This window comes from Pinus tabuliformis, chromosome 3_1 (genome assembly GCF_031772625.1).
Source record: "Pinus tabuliformis cultivar Carrire ecotype Pingquan chromosome 3_1, CPIR1, whole genome shotgun sequence".
Classification (NCBI taxonomy): Eukaryota; Viridiplantae; Streptophyta; class Pinopsida; order Pinales; family Pinaceae; genus Pinus; species Pinus tabuliformis.
In genome coordinates this window covers 664,702,938-664,723,029 of record NC_142301.1, presented here as the reverse complement: position 1 = coordinate 664,723,029, position 20,092 = coordinate 664,702,938, and the positions used below count along the sequence as shown (strand labels likewise).

Genomic DNA, 20,092 nt, shown 5'->3' with positions numbered 1-20,092 from the left:
GGACTTTGACTCATCAAATCCTAAAAGCATGAAGAACGTGCTTAACTAATGAAATAATAATTTATTGAAGATGAAAGCCATGCTTGAAAAATAAATTTCCTTTTTCTTCTTTTATGAAGACCAAACCTAGTTACATTTTCTAACGCTCCCTCTTAACTTGGGAGGTATTCATAATTCCATAACCAGTACAAGGATACTTCTCAAATTGCAATATTCTCATAAGAGTCGTCAGATTGATAAGCCATCTTTAAGCATCAACATCATAACCAACATTGTCAAATTGCAACATAGCAAGGCCTTAACTTGACAAGCTCTAACTCTCCACAAGACTAGAGCACAATGTTGTACATATGGACACCACCATCGCCTCTCAAGGCACATATCCTATCTGAATGTTCACTAAGTATGTCCTTATGGACTATTCTTATCTTGGATTCCCAATCCTTAAAGAATATCAGTCCTCTTCGATCACTCTTATCTTGGATACCTTGTCAAATCCTCAAAAAGTGTCGGTCCACAAGACTACTTCCTATCTTGCATTCCAATCCTCAAGGAGTACTAGTCCCAACTGCTTATCCAATCCTCCATTCTCCCTCCCAGTGTGATACACTAGACATACGACAACTAGTGCTGACCTAGTTCATGACACATGGAGAATATGGTATCCACCATCACTCCGTCTCCACCAGGGAGGAGGTCCTTACTCCTTAAATATGAAAGAGATTTCTTGCTCCCTCTCAATCTGGGAGACATCATAACAATCCTTAGTTGGTCTCAAACTTCATCAATGCATCAACTACTTGTCCTTTCGTGGAGAGTTTAGTGGTAGCTGCAAGGGCTCCTATCTTGCAATACATCATAGTTGAGCTTCGACCTTCTTTCATATTTCATCTTCATGACAGGGTTTCTTGGCTCCTAATAGCATCATATCAAACTTTGAGCTTCATGTATCTTGTCAATCATCAAACAACATTGTCATCAAATGGTTCATCTATCATCTTCAAGGAGTCGTGCTTCTTCATAGCTGCTAGCATCTTCCTTCATAACAGAGTTCTGCCTCATATTCTTCAAAGAGTCATATCAATTTTCCAATATCAATTCTGCTTTCATGCCTATCAAGTCATCAAAAGTGTTATCCATGCAATCCATGTGTTTCATGATCAAATCACACAGTTGTAGGTACATTAATATCATCTAACAAAATATCTCAACTGCTATCTTTCCCCTCTGCATATTATGTTGCAATATGCTTTTCCAAGGAACCAAATCATATCTCAAACAAATCATCAATATCAGTATTGTCAAATCATAATGGCCTCAAATTAAGGTGTGAAATTTTGCTACTTGCTCCTTCTGAAGTCAATCATTCCTCTGCATGTTCTATCTTCTTATTGCAACAAGGTTCTACTTCATCTTTCAATCATCAATGTGTTCTTGGAATGTCCTTATCAGTTGGAAGCTTCAATATCAACAAGGTTCCTACAACTCCCTCTTTCCATCATGCTCATCATTATTAAGGAGTCATCATCAAGCACGAGTCTTGTTTTACTTTGTTCTTCCATCCTTCCCATATTGATTCTACAATTTTGACAACCTTCATTATGTGCTTGCAATTTTCACCAGCAAGTACAACCAAACAAAATATATAAAGACAAGAACATGACGTAAATCCTGTTAATCTAGGGTTTCCATGATTTATCAAAAGTGCACTTCTAGGGTTCTAATTACAAACCCTAGATATTCCTCGATCTAACCCATATTAGGGTTTTTATTTTTAAGAAAGATACCCAGTCCTAGGGTTTTCTCTTTAAGCCCTAGTATTTATATTAATCTAATCCTTGCTAGGATTTTAATACATACCCTAGGGTTTTATTTTCAAAACTAGTGTTTTAATATCAAAGAACATTTAGCCCTGCAAACCCTAGACAACATTTCTCAAGAGCTAGGATTTTCTTAGAGGAATCAATTAGCTAGGGTTAGGATTTCACTCCTAGGGTTCAAAAACCCTAAATACCAAGAGTCTTCGAGACTTCACAAATTTGCAAGTCCTACAAACCCTGGATTCTCATGATCTTTAAAAAAATGCAAAGGATCAACTACAAAACTCTAGAGGCTTTATATATATATATATATATATATATGCAAACCCTTTCAAATGATCATCAACATGAAATAAAATATAATAAGCAATTTGGCATAGGTCATAAGAATTATACGTACCTCTTAGACTTTACCTATCCTCTTTTGCAAAGACCTAGTCTTTAACATCATCAAATTCATTTAAAAAGACAACTTAGCGCAAGGGTTAACGAATCCATTCATAGAGCTTTAAAGCTTCGGTCTTTTGTCCATCGACCATTATTGTCAAGCCATACATCATCTTCTTTTAAAGCTTCAGGTTGACTTCATGGTGAAGTTCATCTTCTTTATATGTATAGACATGGAGTCTTTTCGCAGACTTTTCATTAAATTATATTAATCACTGTCTAACTGCATGTTGAAATTTAGGCATCTAGGGATGAATTTTCCCTTTGCCCTAAATTAAGCCCATCTTACCCTAAAAATGGAAAATTTAAATTATTATCAATATTTATGTGGGCAAGCAATGGTAAATATATTTAAAATGAAAATATAAATTTAAATTAGAGTATCCCTCCATAATTTCAAAGTCGGCTTGAGCAAAGGTCATGTCAAATGCCTCCTTATTGAACAATATAAAAGGGGATCTCTTGGATCCAAAAAGGGGCATCGATTAAACTTACAGGAAAGATTGAATTGGTTTGTAATAGTCTCACATTGGCTCTCGCATCACTTAACACTCTCGCGTCAATGTAATGTTCTCGTATCACTATAATGGCTTCGCATCAATGTAATGTTCTCGCATCACTGTAATGGCTTCACACCAATGTAATGACTCGCACTGTGGATTTGCCTTAGTCCCGAACTGTGATATTGCTTTGAATCTCGCTTTGTGGTATTGCTTTGACTCTTGCTCTGTGGTATTGCTTTGACTCTTGCCCTGTGGTATTTCTTTGACTCTCGCACTGTGGTTTTGGTTTGGCTCTTGCACTGTGGCTCTTGTATATGTTTATGCCTCACAATGCACATCTCTGAGGTACATATATTAACATAGCTATACTGTGCAAAATATTCTGATGGCTCTCTATCTTGTATGTATGGTTTACATTCATCTTGGTGACTCGTTTTAAGTAGTCCAAATATGATCAGTTCATCCTTTAGTTTTCAGTGTCTGAATGTATGATGAAAATGTCATTAAATGTAACCTAGATCAGTTCAACAGTTAGATTTCAATGACATTTTATGTAACCCAAATAGTTATCAATGTAATGAAACATATGACCTCGACATTATGATAGCAAGATGATGACATTGTTCCTTCAATCAGTATCTTTAATATGACAATTCTCTTTGACAAGTGGCAACAATGTGACTGTGATCCTAGATGTATGAACAATTCATGGGTATAGTAATAACCTTGTTGAAAGTTGCACAAAGATCACTTGAATTGGCATCCGATGGCATTTTGATGTGACCCTACATGACAATACTTACATGTCAGTACACTTGGTATAGTAACTTATATGATGTTAATACTAGATAGTGATCTATGTATTTTGCTGAGACCTAGTTGAATATGGCAATGGCACCTATATGATGACAGTATATGATGACAATGACCATGCTCTTAATGACTATGACTTGAAACTTTTGATATGATGGTAACCATGGAAACAGAAACTTTGACTATGGTAGTATCCTTATTGAACTTAATATATGACAGTGGCAGTGATGGGAATCTTGCTAACAATGCTCCTATGACAGTGATAACAATGTTCCTATGGAAGTGATGACTATGCTTCTATGACTGATTTGTCAATGTAGCTATGGTAGATGTGATATTGTGAGATGATAGCCGCTCTCCTGAACTTGTCTCTTTCAATTCACAAACGTAGTTGTGAATTGACTTGTATTGGCCTCGAAGGCCTGATATGAATGATGTATCTCACTAAGGATGTACTTTGTATCTCAACTGAACAATTGATGAATATCTAACAGAAAAAGAATATGGTTGGGTTTTCCCCATTATGGGGTTGTGTTCATCTCTGACCTAACTCTAGTGTTTCTATTATGTATGTTTTTGTTAAATTTGACAACTATGGCCAAACATCACTTTGGACAGCTCTTATGAGGTAGCTGATATTTTTCTTGGATTCCTCTTTCCGAGAGGTGTAGGATTGATCTGAATATCATCCCATTTTGACATGTACAAATGAAGTTATGAATTTATTTTGATTATGCACAAATTATCAAGGTCGACCAGTCATCAAATTAGCCTCCTCCAGCCTTCAACGTTGCATATAAATACAAGGTGCCTCCTTATTTTGGCATCTCATCTCATTCATCTTTCTCTCTCTCATCTTGATTGGGTACGAATTTATGGGCCTCTCTCTCTCCACACGTGCAAAAGGAAGACTATCTTTTCTAGCTGTTGCGTTGACCAAATTTGACCGAAATTTCAGGAGGCTGACTTTGACCAACGTTGACCCTCTTTGACTTTGATTTTGTGAGGGAGACTTCTGTTTGGGCAAGACACTATTCTAGGCACAAAAACTGAGGCAGTTTGACCCCTGCGTTGACCAACGTTGACTGCCCTAATTCAGGTTGTTGCATTGACTTTTGTTGACCAGATTTGACTGGTTATTTTCGGACTATTTTTGGGTTGCATTATCATGCTATTAGAGGCCGAGTTGACCAAGGTTGACCAAGTTGTTTTGGAGGTCAATTTCAACCCTGTTGACCAGTGTTGACTTTCTAGTTAGGGCTTTTTGTTTCTTCTATTTTGACTGATCAGTTTGGGCAAGTGAATATTGTAAATTGTACTCTCTCTCTCTCTGCTAAACTTTTGAAGAATTCTAAGAAGAATTGATCAAGGGTTTCCCTACATTGGGCAAGTGAATATTGTAAATTGTACTCTTTGCTGAACTTTTGAAGAACTATAAGAAGAAACGATCAAGGGTTTCCCCACATTGGGGTTTGTCCCTGGCTAGTGCCATATCTTGTGTCCTCTTGTGTTGGCTTGTCTTCTACTGTTATTGTTTATGTTCTATCTGCATTTTACTATCATGTTGATGTGATTGCTATAATGGATATGATATTGGGCTAATAAAGAAAATTGAAGTAAAATTATCCTAAAATTAACAGTTTTTCTTCTATTGTTCCTTATTGTTTCGTTGCATTGATTGATGTTATTGTTCTTTCTACATAATTGATAATGATGTTATGATCTTATGGGGTGAATGTAATATGGCAATGATGAAAAGTTAGTAAATGCAATTATCTAAAGCAAAGAACAATCTATCCCTAAGAAAAATTAACACTGCAAGTGCATTCTAGAGACAAATGGGAGCTTCAGATCGTTGAACATCAGTATTATATTGTAATGTGATATCTGTGCCATGGAGATGATGCCACTGATGTCGTGTTATAAAGTCTCAGAAGCGATGCTCCATTGTGTAACGATGTCACTGAGTATATATGATAGTGGTAGTGATGGGAATCTTGTTGACAATGTTACTATGACAGTGATAATAGTGTTCCTATGGAAGTGATGATTGTGCTTCTATGACTAATTTGTCAGTGTATCTATGGTAGATGTGATATTGTGAGATTATAGTCGCTCTCCCAAAACTTTTCTCATTCAGTTCACAAACATAGTTGTGAACTGACTTAAATTGGTCTTGAAGGCCTGATATTAATGGCATATCTCACTATGGATGTACTTTGTATCTTAGCTAAACAATTGATGAATATCTAATAGAAAAATAATATGGTTGGATTTTCCCCCTAGTGGGGTTTTGCCCTAGTCTCTGACCTAACTCCTAATGTTTCTATTATGTATGATTTTCTTCTGTTGTTTCTTACTATTTCATTGCATTGATTGATGTTATTGTTCTTTCTACATAATTGCTAATGAGGTGAATGCAATATGTCAATGATGAAAAGTTAGTAAATGCAATTATCTAAAGCAAAGAACAACCTAGCCTTGAGAAAAAATTACACTACAAATGTGTGTTCTAGAGACAAATGGGATCTTCAGATCTTTGAACCTCAGTATTATATTGTAATGCACTATCTCTTCCTTGGAGATGATGCCACTGATGTCGTGTTATAAAGTCTCAAAAGCGATGCTCCATTGTGTAACGATGTCACTGAGTATATACATGAACCATAGTAGCTTCATTCCATATAGATCAATTAAGTGATGTCACTGTACAGGTCATTGTATGATGCAATGCCAAATCATTGCTACGAGCCACATTTATTGTTGATGCCAAAACCATTAGAATATAGAGCGAGATCCCTATGTATGCAATGTCACCGCCACTGTAAATCAAAGCCTTAATACAAGAAGCAAATGCTACAAAAATCAAACTGTAGAACAAAATGATGTCACTGTGTTACGAAGTCATTGAGCATATATAAGCCATAGTGAATATGTTCCATAGAAATGTGCTAACATAATTGTGTGCCACTATATTAAGTGATGCCACATGTACGAGCCATGGAATCGAACCATTGAGCCACATCAAGTCAGTGTTAGAGGTATATAGTGAGTCTAAGCCACTATTACAAAATAAAGACATCATAGAAGATACGAGACTTGAAGATAATGATACCATAGGTAGCGGGCTATGCCGCAGAGTGTGATTTTTCTGTGAGCCATTTCTCATAAGAGCCATTGTTCTATTATTGAGATACCATATAAGAGTGAGAACCATAAGCAAAATAGACTATGTGAGCCATACAATGAATGATACGTGCCACAGTGATCCAATAATGCAAGTCTATCGAACCATTATACAATGAGATTTCATTGAATATGAACCACGAAATATATATGTGAGTATTGTAGAGCGAGTCCTAAAATGTGATGCCTTCAAAATTAATCGAACAGTTGTAGACAGCGAGAGACAACGTCCACAGTTATGAGCCGCTATGTGAATTTGAAATGTTGCTAGTCAGTGTAGATCTTCAAGCCATGGTAAACCATAGTAATTCCAATAGATTCCACTACGAACCATAGGATATATTTTTAGAGTGTGCGTGATCCTCTCCAGAGTGTGCGTGATATATATCAAAGTATGCATAATCCATATGCAAGATCCATACCAGTGTGAAATCTTGTAGAGCATATAAGTGCAATATCCGAGATCATGTACAGATTATACATAGAGCGAGACCATAAAGTATACAATCCACAAAGTATGCGAGCTACAAGGGTGCTAATAACAAGTCACGGTGAATCTTCTGAACCACAAAAAGTAAAAGTGCGGGCTTCTGAAATTTTAATATGAGACATGATCCATCATAATAATAAGGCGAGCCTCAGATAAAGTGAACCATAGTTAAGAAAGGAGCCACAAATACATATAGATGAGTTCTCTCAAAAATCCAAATGCCAATAGAGTGATCTTTAGGCCTCCAACTTCAAACCTTAGCTCTAATACCATGTTGAGAAATTGGGATGCTCACAATTAGATTAGATTTCTCTTTCTTTGAAAACTAAATCACTGATTGTGAATATTTGTTGGCTTCTTATTAATATGTATTATGTTTCTTTCATCAAACAATTATCAAATATAAACATGAAGATCACAAGAGAATAGTGAACACAAGATATACACTCCAAGCTAGGGCTAAACCCCTCCAAAGGGAAAAGCCAAAAAAAACCTCTTCTTATAGAATCAGATCAAAGTGAGATATCCAAGACCTATGACCAACTTTCTATATGCCAAGTCAAAGCCTCCTTTTGCACAACAAATACATCAATAACAAGAGACCAACAACAAATCTTCAACAAGAGATATGATGAGGCATAACTTCCGCAAACCCTTCTTCAATTTCAGACTTCGACCCTCCTTTTTCTACGAAATTTCAGAACCAATCAAGCGAATTGTGTGTGTCCAAATGAGCTCAACTCCTCTATTTATACTGTCCAAAGGGGTTCGAATAGACATGACCTTTGGGGTAGGGCCGACTTGGAACCTAGAGGTAATTTTGACCCAAAATACATATTTAAAAATTGTTTTTCCTTTTTCTTTACAATAGGTCCAAATAGGACTTTGACTCTTTGACTCATCAAATCCTAGAAGCATGAAGAACATGCTTAACTAATGAAATAATAATTTCTTGAGCATGAAACCCATGCTTGAAAAGTAATTTTTTCCTTTTCTTCTTACTTTTTACATAAAATATACAATGACATAAGTACAAAGATAATTATGAAGACCAAACCTAGTTACATTTTCTAACATGAGCAAGTGTTTTACCATTCAAGTATTATGTGACGACATGAGGGAATGGTAAGTTGGCCCAAGGTTTCACCATTGGTTAGGGACACTGACTTGGTTCCAAGTGATGACTTGGATAGTTGGTGACCTAGGACTAGTCTTGTATTTTCTCCAGTCAGGGGGTACCTGACCATATCGCCAAAGGGTATTTGGCTAGTGGGTGATTAGATCCTTTGCAAAGGATATTTCACTAGTGGATAACTAGATCCTTTGCAGGATGCTTTCCACATGGTTATGGAATAGAACATGAAGTGGATGGATATATTAGAATAGCTGGCTCATTAAATTTTTTCTTGGGATGCAGAAATTTTCAGCAAAGTGGATATCAAAGGAAGTCAAGGTGAATAACTCCCCAGCGAAGAGCGAGTGTTGATTTTTGGGTCACTGCGGGAGGTATTCTCCCGCTACAAGTCAGCCCATGAAAAGGAGGGAAATTAAAATTCAAAATTTGTATTAAATTGCTCAAGTCGGTCCCTCAAGTTCAGGTTGGCTCAACTGGGATGTGCCCTAGGGCACCACAAGAACAATACAAATTGGCACTCGACCTCCATCATTTCGACACACAATTCGGATCACATAACATCTTCTATTATTCTGTTCACACGTGCGAGTTAAGAAGGAAGAATTCTGAAGCTTTGACTTGTATTGACCAGCATTGACCAAGTCTGTTCTGTTGCTGTTTGACCGAGATTTCTTGGGCAGCTTCAAGAGGCTAAATTTTGGCTTATTACTGGGAAGTTTGACTGCAGGTTGACCAACCTGTTTCTGGGCAGTTGCAGCAGGCCGAATTCAGCCTGTTTGACTGAGATTGACCAATTTCTGGGCAGGTGCAGGAAGGGTGAATTTCAGCCCGTTTGACCAGGTTTGACCTGTGTTGGTTTCTTTGGCCTATTTAACCAAGCTTTACTGGAAAAATCAGATTGTACTTTTTGCTAAATTGAACAATTTCTCCTAAGAAAAGGTCTCTAGGTTTTTCCCGAGGTTGGGTTTTTCCCAGGGTAATTTGTATCTCTTTTGTGCTTGGCTGTCTCGTTATGATACTACTGCCATTATTGCATTACTGTTGATATTTTCTATGTATAATTTCTTAATGATATATGTGACATAAGACAACTGATTAATAAATGATTGGAGAGTAATTATCAGATTAGAAGATCAATTTCTCTTAAGAAAAATCAACAGTGGGCAGGGGTGTGGAAAGTAATTATCAGATTAGAAGATCAATTTCTCTTAAGAAAAATCAACAGGGGGTATGGGTGTGGGCAAGAAGTCTCCTCATCTCCGTTGTTAATCACTGTGCAGGGGCAGAATTTTAAATCAGTAGCATACTTTTTACCTCAAAGACATTCTATGTATAAGCTATTTTAGTTGGGGGTATGGCAGGATAGACATCTTTCTACTGAACAAACATGAAGTCTTATCTGTAAAATTGAAGGGAAAATGTTAAATGATTTTCTGGGTTAAAAGCAGCAATGCTCAAAATGCCACATCCAAGACAATAGGGCCAGGGTTCCTTCAAGGAACATATGGTGAGACTAATGGGATTTCATATGACATAGAAGAATCCACTAAGTTATATGCCCTTATGATATGGGATATCCGCTCTACCTCACACATGTAGACATACAGGTGATCCCAGGTGAGCCAATGAAAGAGGGCACAAAGGCACTTGAACGATAAAACTCCTAACTCAATCAATATACCAAAAAAGACTCAGGCACAAAATAAAGTAAAAGGAGAACCACTAAATGTCATTGTCAAAATGATCTCATGAAATCAGCATAATGGAACAAGATTATTACGCTGCATCTGGAGCCATTCCAGAATTGCCTGTGGCAGGGCCAGCCTTTAAGTCAGGCTCACTGTAAATTCGGACATTCTTTATTGAACTATATATTGTTTGCATTAGTTTATCAAACGACGTCAACTTCATTCGTGAATAATCTTCTCTGCATGCTGGAACAGGGGCAAGAACATTTGATGGATGCTGCACTGCTGTTGAGTTATTTTCTGGTAGCCTACAAAAAGGCAATGGTATATCCTAGGATTAGCAGTTTGCTTTAAATAAAATTTGATAAACAAAAATGTCAAGATCTGGAGCTCATAGCATCTTCAATTTTTTCTCATAGAGTACAAATATCTGTTAAACAGTTTGTGAAACTCAATGGATTATATATAGCAATGACACCTCTCCATGCATTCACCATAAGCTCTTGGATGCCTAAAGTAAACACTTACAATTGATTATCAGTGATTGCTTCATCTCCATTCCCCCCAACATGAAGATAATAATCTGAATCAAGTTCCCACAAAGCAGGCTTCCCTTCTTGTGGCTGAAAGTATCCAAGGAATCTGTTTTCAAATACCCACATCCAAAAGAGGTTTGGAATATTAGTTATAGCTCTCAAGAAGTCCATGCTCACTTCATTGCTGCCTAAAATAAATATGATGAAAATTAGGGAGGTGAATATCTATGTGAAACCAGTGTTTCTAATAAAGTTGCTCCAATGTCATGGAAGAAACAAATGGGACTGCTAGCCATGTCCTTGATTCAAATTACAGACTATGCGTGAGAAGCATACAAATGAGAAAATGTCCTGCAGACAATGCAGTGTTGGTGTTCCAGTTTGGAGATTAAAGATCTTTATTACATTACAACTGAATCGTGACGGAGACAAAAAATAACTTACAAATTTATGGCATCCTGCTTTTCCCCATCAGTGTAAGCATTGCTATAATATCGTTTGATTGATTTTAAAAACTCACGAGATTGTGCAGTAGCTTTCCACTTTCCTGGCCTCTCTGTGAAAACCTGAAAATTATATGGAGAAAATCAATGAATCCAAACATCTCACTTATAATAAAGATGACAAGCGTTAGATTAATTAACTAATTCCACAAATTCAAAAGCTTTGCTGAGATGTTGACAGCTTTGTAAGTAGCCATGCACAGTTTACACCTCCAATGGTAGCTTAGAGCATATTCAGATGCAAAAAGATAATCCTAAAGTAGATTTCAGTGCAATCAAGCATACAGTATTATGAGCTGCAGAACCGCCATACTGAATTGCAAGAGCATCACCCATACTCCGGTACATCTCCATTAGTGTAGCAGCAATGCTACTATCAGGATCCAGTTTAGGTCCATTGCACAAGCCCATAGCATACAACTGACGGCCTAAAGCTTCCAGACCATAAGCAAATTGTGCCACAAGTGTACGATCCAGACAGTCAATGCAATTTGTGCGGAGCACTCCACTCTGAAATCTGGGTTCTGTTGCATTGTCTGCATCCTTTTTTGGGCATTGTTCAACATCACAATCTCCATCTCGTGTAGAGGAAAAGCTTCCAAAATCATTTCTATTTCCAACCTTTCCAGGATCTATCCCTGATGAACTGCATCTAAAATCGCCTACAGAAGCATCTCTGCAGTTTACACTTTTTTTTGCTTAGAACTTCTGAGAATTAAATAGACAATTGCATTTGCAGGAAGAAAAAGTACTTCATATTCTCTACCGTCTCCTGAGAAAATCACAAATAGCAAGATCTACTTTTAATCCTACAGGAGCTGGTTATGAGAGAAATAAATTATAATACCACCGCCATATTTTCAAGCAAAGCTATTTACACAACTACATTACAAATACCGTAAAATGTATCAGTTCCAGAGATACACACATGTTATTTGGGAAAGGTATTTACAGATACAGAAAATTAATTACACAAGAAGGAAGCCTTCATAAAGAAGAATTCCATTATACATAAATAAATTATTAAAGAAAAAAAATATACTTTAAAAATGGGGGCGAACCTATAGAGGATAGGCCACCATGCAAATATGCATAAGTTGCACTGCAAATAAACTCATCACTGTTATTCAAGGAAAACCATGACACCTGAGATAAATCACCAGTGGTCCGTAGGAGAACAGACTTTCAGTCTTGACAGATGCCTTTAGGCCTTAGGCCATTAACCAGTTTGAATATGTCCAAGTAAGGCGATCTACTGGACAATTGGAAGCAGTTTTAGGTCTTATTCCAGGACCAAAATATGATCTTGTTAGCACAAATTTCTGCACTATAGAAAGATGAAATAACTTTGAAAATCTACAGTGAAAATTAGTGTAGCATATAGGAGAATTCATCCAAATTGTCACTGGAAAACCTCCTCTCTGTTAGGGTTGGTGCTTGCCAACCCCCGGGGGGGAGGGGGAATGTCCATAGCTGTTCATGCGCTACAATTAATCTTTAAAATCTGCACACAAAACTTGTATGACAGCACATGATATGCCCTTTAGCATGCAATCAAGCAGCCAAAGGGGGTTAGAGAATAATTTTAAATTTGTGGGGTGGAAATTTCCTTCTATTGGAGCACAAATCTCTGTGACAGACCGAGTTGTATTTCTATTTCTTCAAGGAGGGCCAAGACCCTGTTCATGTTCTGGTCTTTGGTCACATGACATGTGGTAAACGTATAATAGAAGGCCGAGGTTCCTTGTAGTATAGCACAAAAGTTAGTAGACTAAACAATGAGGTTTGTGCAGCATTTGAAGGGCAGGTTGGAGGCCAAAGTTAGGGCAATTCTGAAGTGTTTCAGGAGCCCTAAAAGGGGGCCAAATACCTCAGTGTTAAAATTGGAAACGAGGGCCAAATTCCACCTTGGGATAACTCATTTGATGGAGATAATGATTGCATTAAATTCCTCTTTTCGAGAAGACCAAAATTGGTATAAAGATCACCTAATTTGAACAAGCAGAAGCGTGTTTTTTAATTTATGCCCACGCATGTGCAAATTGTTCAGGTCGGCCACATCATCATGAAAGCTCATGAAGCCCAGTGGACATGACTCTTCATCCTCAACGACTTCTATAAATACAAGTGCTTTCTCACTTCATTTGGCATCATTATCACACATTTCTTCTCTCTCCTTCTCTCATTGGTTCATACACTAATTGGCAGATCTTCTCTCTCTCACACATGTAGCAGAAGGACGAATTTTCTGGCCAAATTCCAGGGCCGAATTTCAGGGTTGTTGCAGGAGTTTGACAAACGTTGACCGAGCACTTTGACTCATCCTTTGACTCTGATTTTTGTGGGAAATTTTCATTTTTTTGCAGGCCGTACAGTTTGGCATAGGAACTGAAAAATTCTGGGCACCTTGACCACAGGTCTAATTGCAGGGTTGACCACAGACCTGACTGCAGAGTTGACCAAGTTTGACCGCAGTTTTCAGGACTGTTTTGGGCTCACTTTGATCACCTTATCAGGCTGAGTTTGACTGGGTACGACCGAGCTCCAAAGAGGAATATTTGCTGCTGCGTTCACCATCTTTGACTTTCTGATTAGGGCTGAATTTGACTACAATTGACTGCAGATTTGATACAGCTTGCGTCCATGACAGTGAATATTTTGTTTGGGGTCCTTGATGGATGGATGCCATTTGACTATGTCAGTAGTTACTGTGTAAATCAACACGGAAATTGAGTTCCAAGTTCTCAATTAATGCAAATGTATCGTTCACATATTATATGTCAACATCACGGTAACTGTTAGTCTCTCTGAGGGTGATACTGTGCCACTATTTCACTGGTCTTGCAGATTCGTTATGCGATTTTCATTTTCTCTTCGCCGTCAATTTCCATGACAGGCAATACTGGCAAAGCAAAGATTTCGAAGGGTGTTGGTTTCAAATCTTGGCAAAGCGTAAAGTGGTAACCCTAAGTGATATTGTTAATTCTCGTGAGAGTTTAATGTTTGATGGCAGAGAATAAAAAGAGGATGAGTTAGATGTATTTTTATCAGAGATCTTTGCAAAATTTCAGAAAATGAAGAGCACCGCAGCAATTATTTTAAGAATCTGCACAGAGAACTTTGTGGAAACTTTTCTGCTGCAATTTTTTTGACAAGTTTCTCTTGGAGCGACAATGAGTTCTCGTTTGTTCAGTGCAGTTATCCGAGCAGTGTGAGCAGTGTGGTCAGCAGTGAGAGCAACGAGCAGTGAATAGTGAGCAGTGTGAGAGTAGGGAGCTTTTATGCCGCAGAAGTATCGAGTAGCTAGCAAGGAGCAGCAAATGCGTTCAAACATGACAAAGGAACAAGAAATTTCAGAACATGTGGAGACAAATGATTTAGGACAAGTGAAAATTGCCTCATCCGCCATAGCTGGGAAGTAGCTTTGGGTCAATGCCAAACAATATCGGGGCATTTGAAAATGAAGAACAGCTCGTCTAAAATGGGAGCAAACAAGGAAGAAACGGTCTAAAAAGAAAAGTACTCGAGCCCTTTGCAAAAAGCACTCAAACAAATCTCCTCTACAAGCATGTGGCAACAAGAAGTCCAGAGGAAAAGTCATTGATGATTCTGCCTTATATAGTCCCACATCCATAAAAGAATGTTCAATGAATTAATTCACATGGAGCAAACAGCTCAATGATAATACAAAGATATTTACAAGAATAGAAACATCAGGTTTCTATGTAGAATATCGAACAAACAGTTTCATCTAAGAAACTGCTAAAAGAATAAGAATAGAAACATCTAAAAGACTGAGCATTACTAAATAGAGATATAGAGATATATTCTAATACCCTCCCTTAATGCTCAATCTATTTACAACACCAATAGACCCGCGAAATTTTACAAATTTATCAGGACCAAGAGGCTTGGTAAAGATATCGGCGGGCTGCTCTGTGGTGGGAACATAGTGCAACTGAACTGAGCCGTCTTCAACCAACTGTCGAATGTAGTGGCAGTGAGTTTCCACATGCTTTGTTCGTTCATGAAAGACAGGATTCTTGGCAAGTTTGAGCACTCCCTGATTATCACAAAACAAAGAAGTAGGCCCTGTCTGAAAAACATGCATATCTGCAAGCATACGACGAAGCCAAACTGCCTCACAAGCTGCCTTAACTGCTCCCCGATACTCTGCTTCTGTTGAGGAGAGAGCCACAACCTGTTGCTTCTTACTAGTCCAAGTAACAGCTCCAGATCCTAGACTAAACACATACCCAGCTGTAGATTTACGGTCATCAACCGAACCGGCCCAGTCAGAGTCAGTGTAGCCACTGAGAGTAGAAGTGGAGCTGTGAGTATATAAGAGGCCATAATCAGAAGTACCACGCACATATCGTAGCACCCGCTTTGATGCTATCCAATGATCAGCTTTAGGAGCTGACATAAAGCGAGAAATGTAGCTTACTGCAAAACTGATGTCAGGTCTGGTAGCAGTAAGATAGATGAGACTGCCCACTAATTGCCTGAATAAAGTTTCATCCACAAGAGGAGAGGATGACTGTGCTGAAAGTTTGAGCCCTGGTTCCATAGGAGTCGTGGTCGGTTTGCAATCCTGCATTCTGAACCTTTCCACAAGATTTTTGGCATACTTGGACTGAGAAAGAAAGATCTGATTTTCAGTCTGCCATACTTCAACCCCCAGACAGTAATGAAGAAGTCCCAAGTCTGTCATCTCAAAAGTTCTGCATAGATCTTGTTTGATCCCATGGATCAAATGTGCAGAGCTGCCAGTAATGATAAGATCATCCACATAGACAACTACAAACAAGATATCATCATCAGTATGCTTGATATACAGGTTTGCATCAGATGGACTCCTCTGAAAACCTTGATTTGTCAGATACTGATCAATTTTTATGTACCAAGCCCGAGGAGCTTGTTTCAATCCATAGATGGCTTTAACTAACCGACACACTTTCTGTTCTTGACCAGCAACCTTGAATCCTGGAGGCTGCGTCATGTAGACTTCTTCTTGGAGATCACCATTTAGGAAAGCACTTTTTACATCCATCTGATGAACTTTCCAATTGAACTGAGCTGCTAGGGCAAGCACAAGCCTGATAGTACTCATCTTGGCTGTAGGAGCAAAAGTCTCCTCATAGTCGATGCCTTCCTGCTGTGAAAATCCTCGAGCCACAAGCCGAGCTTTATACTTGTCTAAGGTTCCATCAGCTTTGTATTTGACTTTATACACCCATTTGCAGCCTATGGGTTTTTTGTCTGCGGGAAGATCAGAAAGAGCCCATGTGTGATTCTTCTGAAGACTCTGAAATTCTGCTTCCATAGCCTGTTCCCACTCAGATATACCCTTAGCTTCTGAATATGTTTGAGGCTCAAAAGTACTGTGAAGGTTAGCCATAAGAGCAAAATTGACTGTAGACTGTTGTCTGTTCTTATGCCTAGAAGTTCTACCTTCAAGGAGCTCATCATCCCGGAGATCACCTATGGTTTTAGCCCACCATTTTGGCCGAAGAGAAGAAGAACCAATATCAGGATTAGAGGGACCAATATCAGGAGGAAGAGAAGCAGGCTCAAGAGCAATAGGGATAGCAAGAGGGGGATTAGCTTCTGGAGGAAGCTCAGATAGAGTAGTATCAAATCTTGATGCTACATCATCCCTCCCATCAGATGGACTGACTGGAAGAAGAACACTGTGAGGCGGATCCTCAGAACGCTGCTCAGAAGAAGAAGACTGAAAGAATCCTCTGTCTTCATCAAATACTACATCTCGACTGAAGCTAAGTCGACCAGTGGCTATATCTATCAGCCTATAAGCCTTGTGATGATCACTGTATCCTGTCATCATGAGTTTCTGACTTTTGGAATCCAACTTAGATCGTTTAGCAGATGGAATCCAAACATATGCAACTGAGCCAAAAACTTTGAGATGACTGATCTTAGGCTTACGACCAGACCACACTTCTTCAGGAGTCTTCCCTTTAACAGCCTGAGTAGGGGATCGGTTAAGAAGGTAAACAACAGTAAATACTGCTTCAGCCCAGAATTTGTTTGGAACACTCCGGTGTTGTAACATGGAACGAGCCATTTCAACAACCGTGCGATTGCGACGCTCGACAACACTGTTCTGCTGGGGAGTGTAAGGTGTGGTGAATTGACGTTTGATGCCATGAATATCACAGAAGTTGGCAAAAGCTGAGGAACAAAATTCCCCCCCATTGTCGGTCCTAAGGGTCATGATATTACAACCAGATTCGTTTTCAACTAAAGTTTTAAACTTCTGAAAGGTACTAAGAGCATCAGATTTATTTTTTAAAAAATACACCCACATCTTTCGACTGAAGTCATCTACAATAAGTAAAAAGTATTTGCAAGCAGTTATAGAAGCTGTATTCATAGGACCACAAATATCAGCATGAAGTAACTGAAGTACCTGGGATGCGCGCCAAGATTCTCCATTTTTGAATGATGACCGATGTTGCTTTCCCGCTTGACAGGCGCTGCATACCCCCAACTGCTGAGTCTGAATATCAGGTAATCCTGACACAAGTCCCTCCCGAGAGAGCTGAGAGAGATACTGCATATTGAGATGCCCATATCGCTGATGCCATAGAGTACTGATGGGAGAGACACGAGCTGCTAGTGCCACTTCTGGAAAGTCACCGGTGTCAAGTAGCCTGTATAGACCATGGTCCTCGAGGCCAGTAGCAACTGTCAGACTGGTCTCCCTGTCAATGATGGAGCACTTGTGTGCACTGAACATAACATCAAGCTGAGGAGAATTCCTCATAATCTGACTGACAGAGAGCAGATTAATCTCCATACCAGGAACATAGTATACATTTAGAAATATGAGCGTGCGTCCACCAGACTGAATTTGAACTGTACCCCTGCCAGCAACAGTGTACTTTTCACCTCCACCAAATACAACTGAATCACTGAAAGGTGAAAAGTCAATAAACCAGTCACGCCTGTGAGAGAAGTGGCGTGATGCACCAGAATCAATGTACCATGCAGAGGAAGGTACATGTTCTGAAGACCTTTTAGCCATAAAGGCGTAAAAGGCAGAATCTGTCTGCTCGGAATGTTCTGCAACATTTGCTGTCTGATGTGACCCTCCCTGTTTCTTTTGTTCAGCAGCAATCCTCTGCCTGCAGTCTTTCTTCATGTGACCGAACTTGTGACAGTAATTACACTGTACACTTTTCTTCCTGTTAGGATCAAAAGACTGAGATGATCCTCTCTGCTGAAAAGACTGAGAGGACTGATATTTTGCAGCAAATGCATTTTCCAAGGGCACTGATGAAGTACCACTACCAAACTGTTGTTTCCACCTATCTTGCTGCAGAAGTTTGGTACATAAATCTGAAAACTTCAGATCAACATTTGTGGTTGTAATGTTGAGTGTTTCAATGAAGTGTTCATAAGATTTTGGTAGACTCTTCAGGGTAATGACTACCATATCTTCTTCCTCCATGGTCCGACCAATGGCGTCGAGCTGATCTCGAATGTCTTTAATTTTGTTGAGATGTTCCTGTAAAGACATATGTTCATCCATCATGATGGAGAACAACTGATTTTTTAGAAAAAAAGCTCTGCTTTTATCAGATGTCTCATGCAATTCTTTCAACTGTTCCCAGATTTCAGCAGCTGTCTTGCCAGAAGGGATCTGTGGTAACTGATCATCAGCTACAGAGAGCTTGAGAAGCATAACAGCCTCTCGATTGCGATCATCAAATTTATCTTGATCGGTCCCGGCTGTACCTGGACGAAGCTCTTTGCCCAAAATGAGTTGATCAAGACGCCTGTACTCAAAAATGGTCAGCAGTCTTTGTTTCCAAATGTTATAGTTGCTGCCATTAAACCGTTGATTTCCTTCTAACATCAGATTGGTAAGTGTGGCCATTTTCACAAAGAGAATACAAAAGTATGACACACAAGAACAATGTAGCTGACTGCTTATGCTGGTGAAAATTTAAAGAACGGACTTTCAGCTGTCTAAAACAATAGTAGTACTGCTAATACAGTTCTGAGAATACAGTTTGCCACAAGAAAATGCCGGTCTACCATAAGAGTATACTGATGCAATAAACAGATGTCACAGGTCTGAGTTTGTAATGAAGAGTGTCAGGATCACAAGAAAAAATTTCCGCTGATTGGTAACCCACTGCCGGCAATCAGAACCATACATACAGCAAATACAAAATTTGAAATACGGACCCACATATGCTGTCTCAGTTTCACGTTTACACTGCTGGTAAATACCACGGATATATTGGCCCACAAAACAAATACGCAGATCTGAAACAAATACGATCTATGCTTCCGGCAAACACCACAGATGTATTGGCCCACGTGAGCTTCACGTCACGTCTCAGGTATATACGTCTCAGGTATATACGAGTTTGAAATACGTGTCACGTCTATACGTCTCAGGTATATACGAGTTTGAAATACGTGTCACGTCTCAGGTATATACGTCTCACGTCTCAGGTATATACGTCTCAGGAATGAACCACGGTTTTCAAGTATCCACGGGTCTGCAGTATATATTAACCACCTGCGAGATTTTGTATCCACGGATTTTTGAAATATATATATAACAGGTTTCAAATGTCACGGGTCGGCAGAATATATCCACGGGTTTCAAAAGAAATATATATTAACCACGGGTTTCAAATATCTATCCACGGGATTGAAATATCATGACCACGGGTTTCAAATGTATCCACGGAATGAACCACAGTTTGCAAATATATATTCACGGGTCGGCAGAATATATCCACGGGTTTCAAAAAAAATATATATTAGCCACGGGTTTCAAATATCAAGACGCCTATAGTGATATCCTCCTCTTATCTCATAGCAAAGCGGATAAAAAAAAATAGGGTGCATTTCCATCTACGGGATTTTGACAGAGTTGAAATAAAAACCACGGGATTTTGACAGAGTTGAAATAAAAACCACGATT

General features: G+C 38.8%; 1 protein-coding gene across 1 annotated transcript in view; it reads right to left on the bottom strand.

Moving 5' to 3' along the window:
* The window catches only part of ATSAC1 (Phosphoinositide phosphatase family protein), a 309,707-nt gene that overhangs the window by 8,634 nt on the left and 280,981 nt on the right, over positions 1-20,092 (bottom strand). Inside the window, exons 10-13 of the mRNA XM_089411723.1 lie at positions 11,407-11,797; positions 11,063-11,184; positions 10,611-10,724; positions 10,175-10,390 (exon numbers count right to left, since the gene is read on the bottom strand). Coding sequence (XP_089267849.1) covers positions 10,175-10,390; positions 10,611-10,724; positions 11,063-11,184; positions 11,407-11,797 — 843 coding nt within the window. The remainder of the gene's footprint in view (positions 1-10,174; positions 10,391-10,610; positions 10,725-11,062; positions 11,185-11,406; positions 11,798-20,092) is intronic.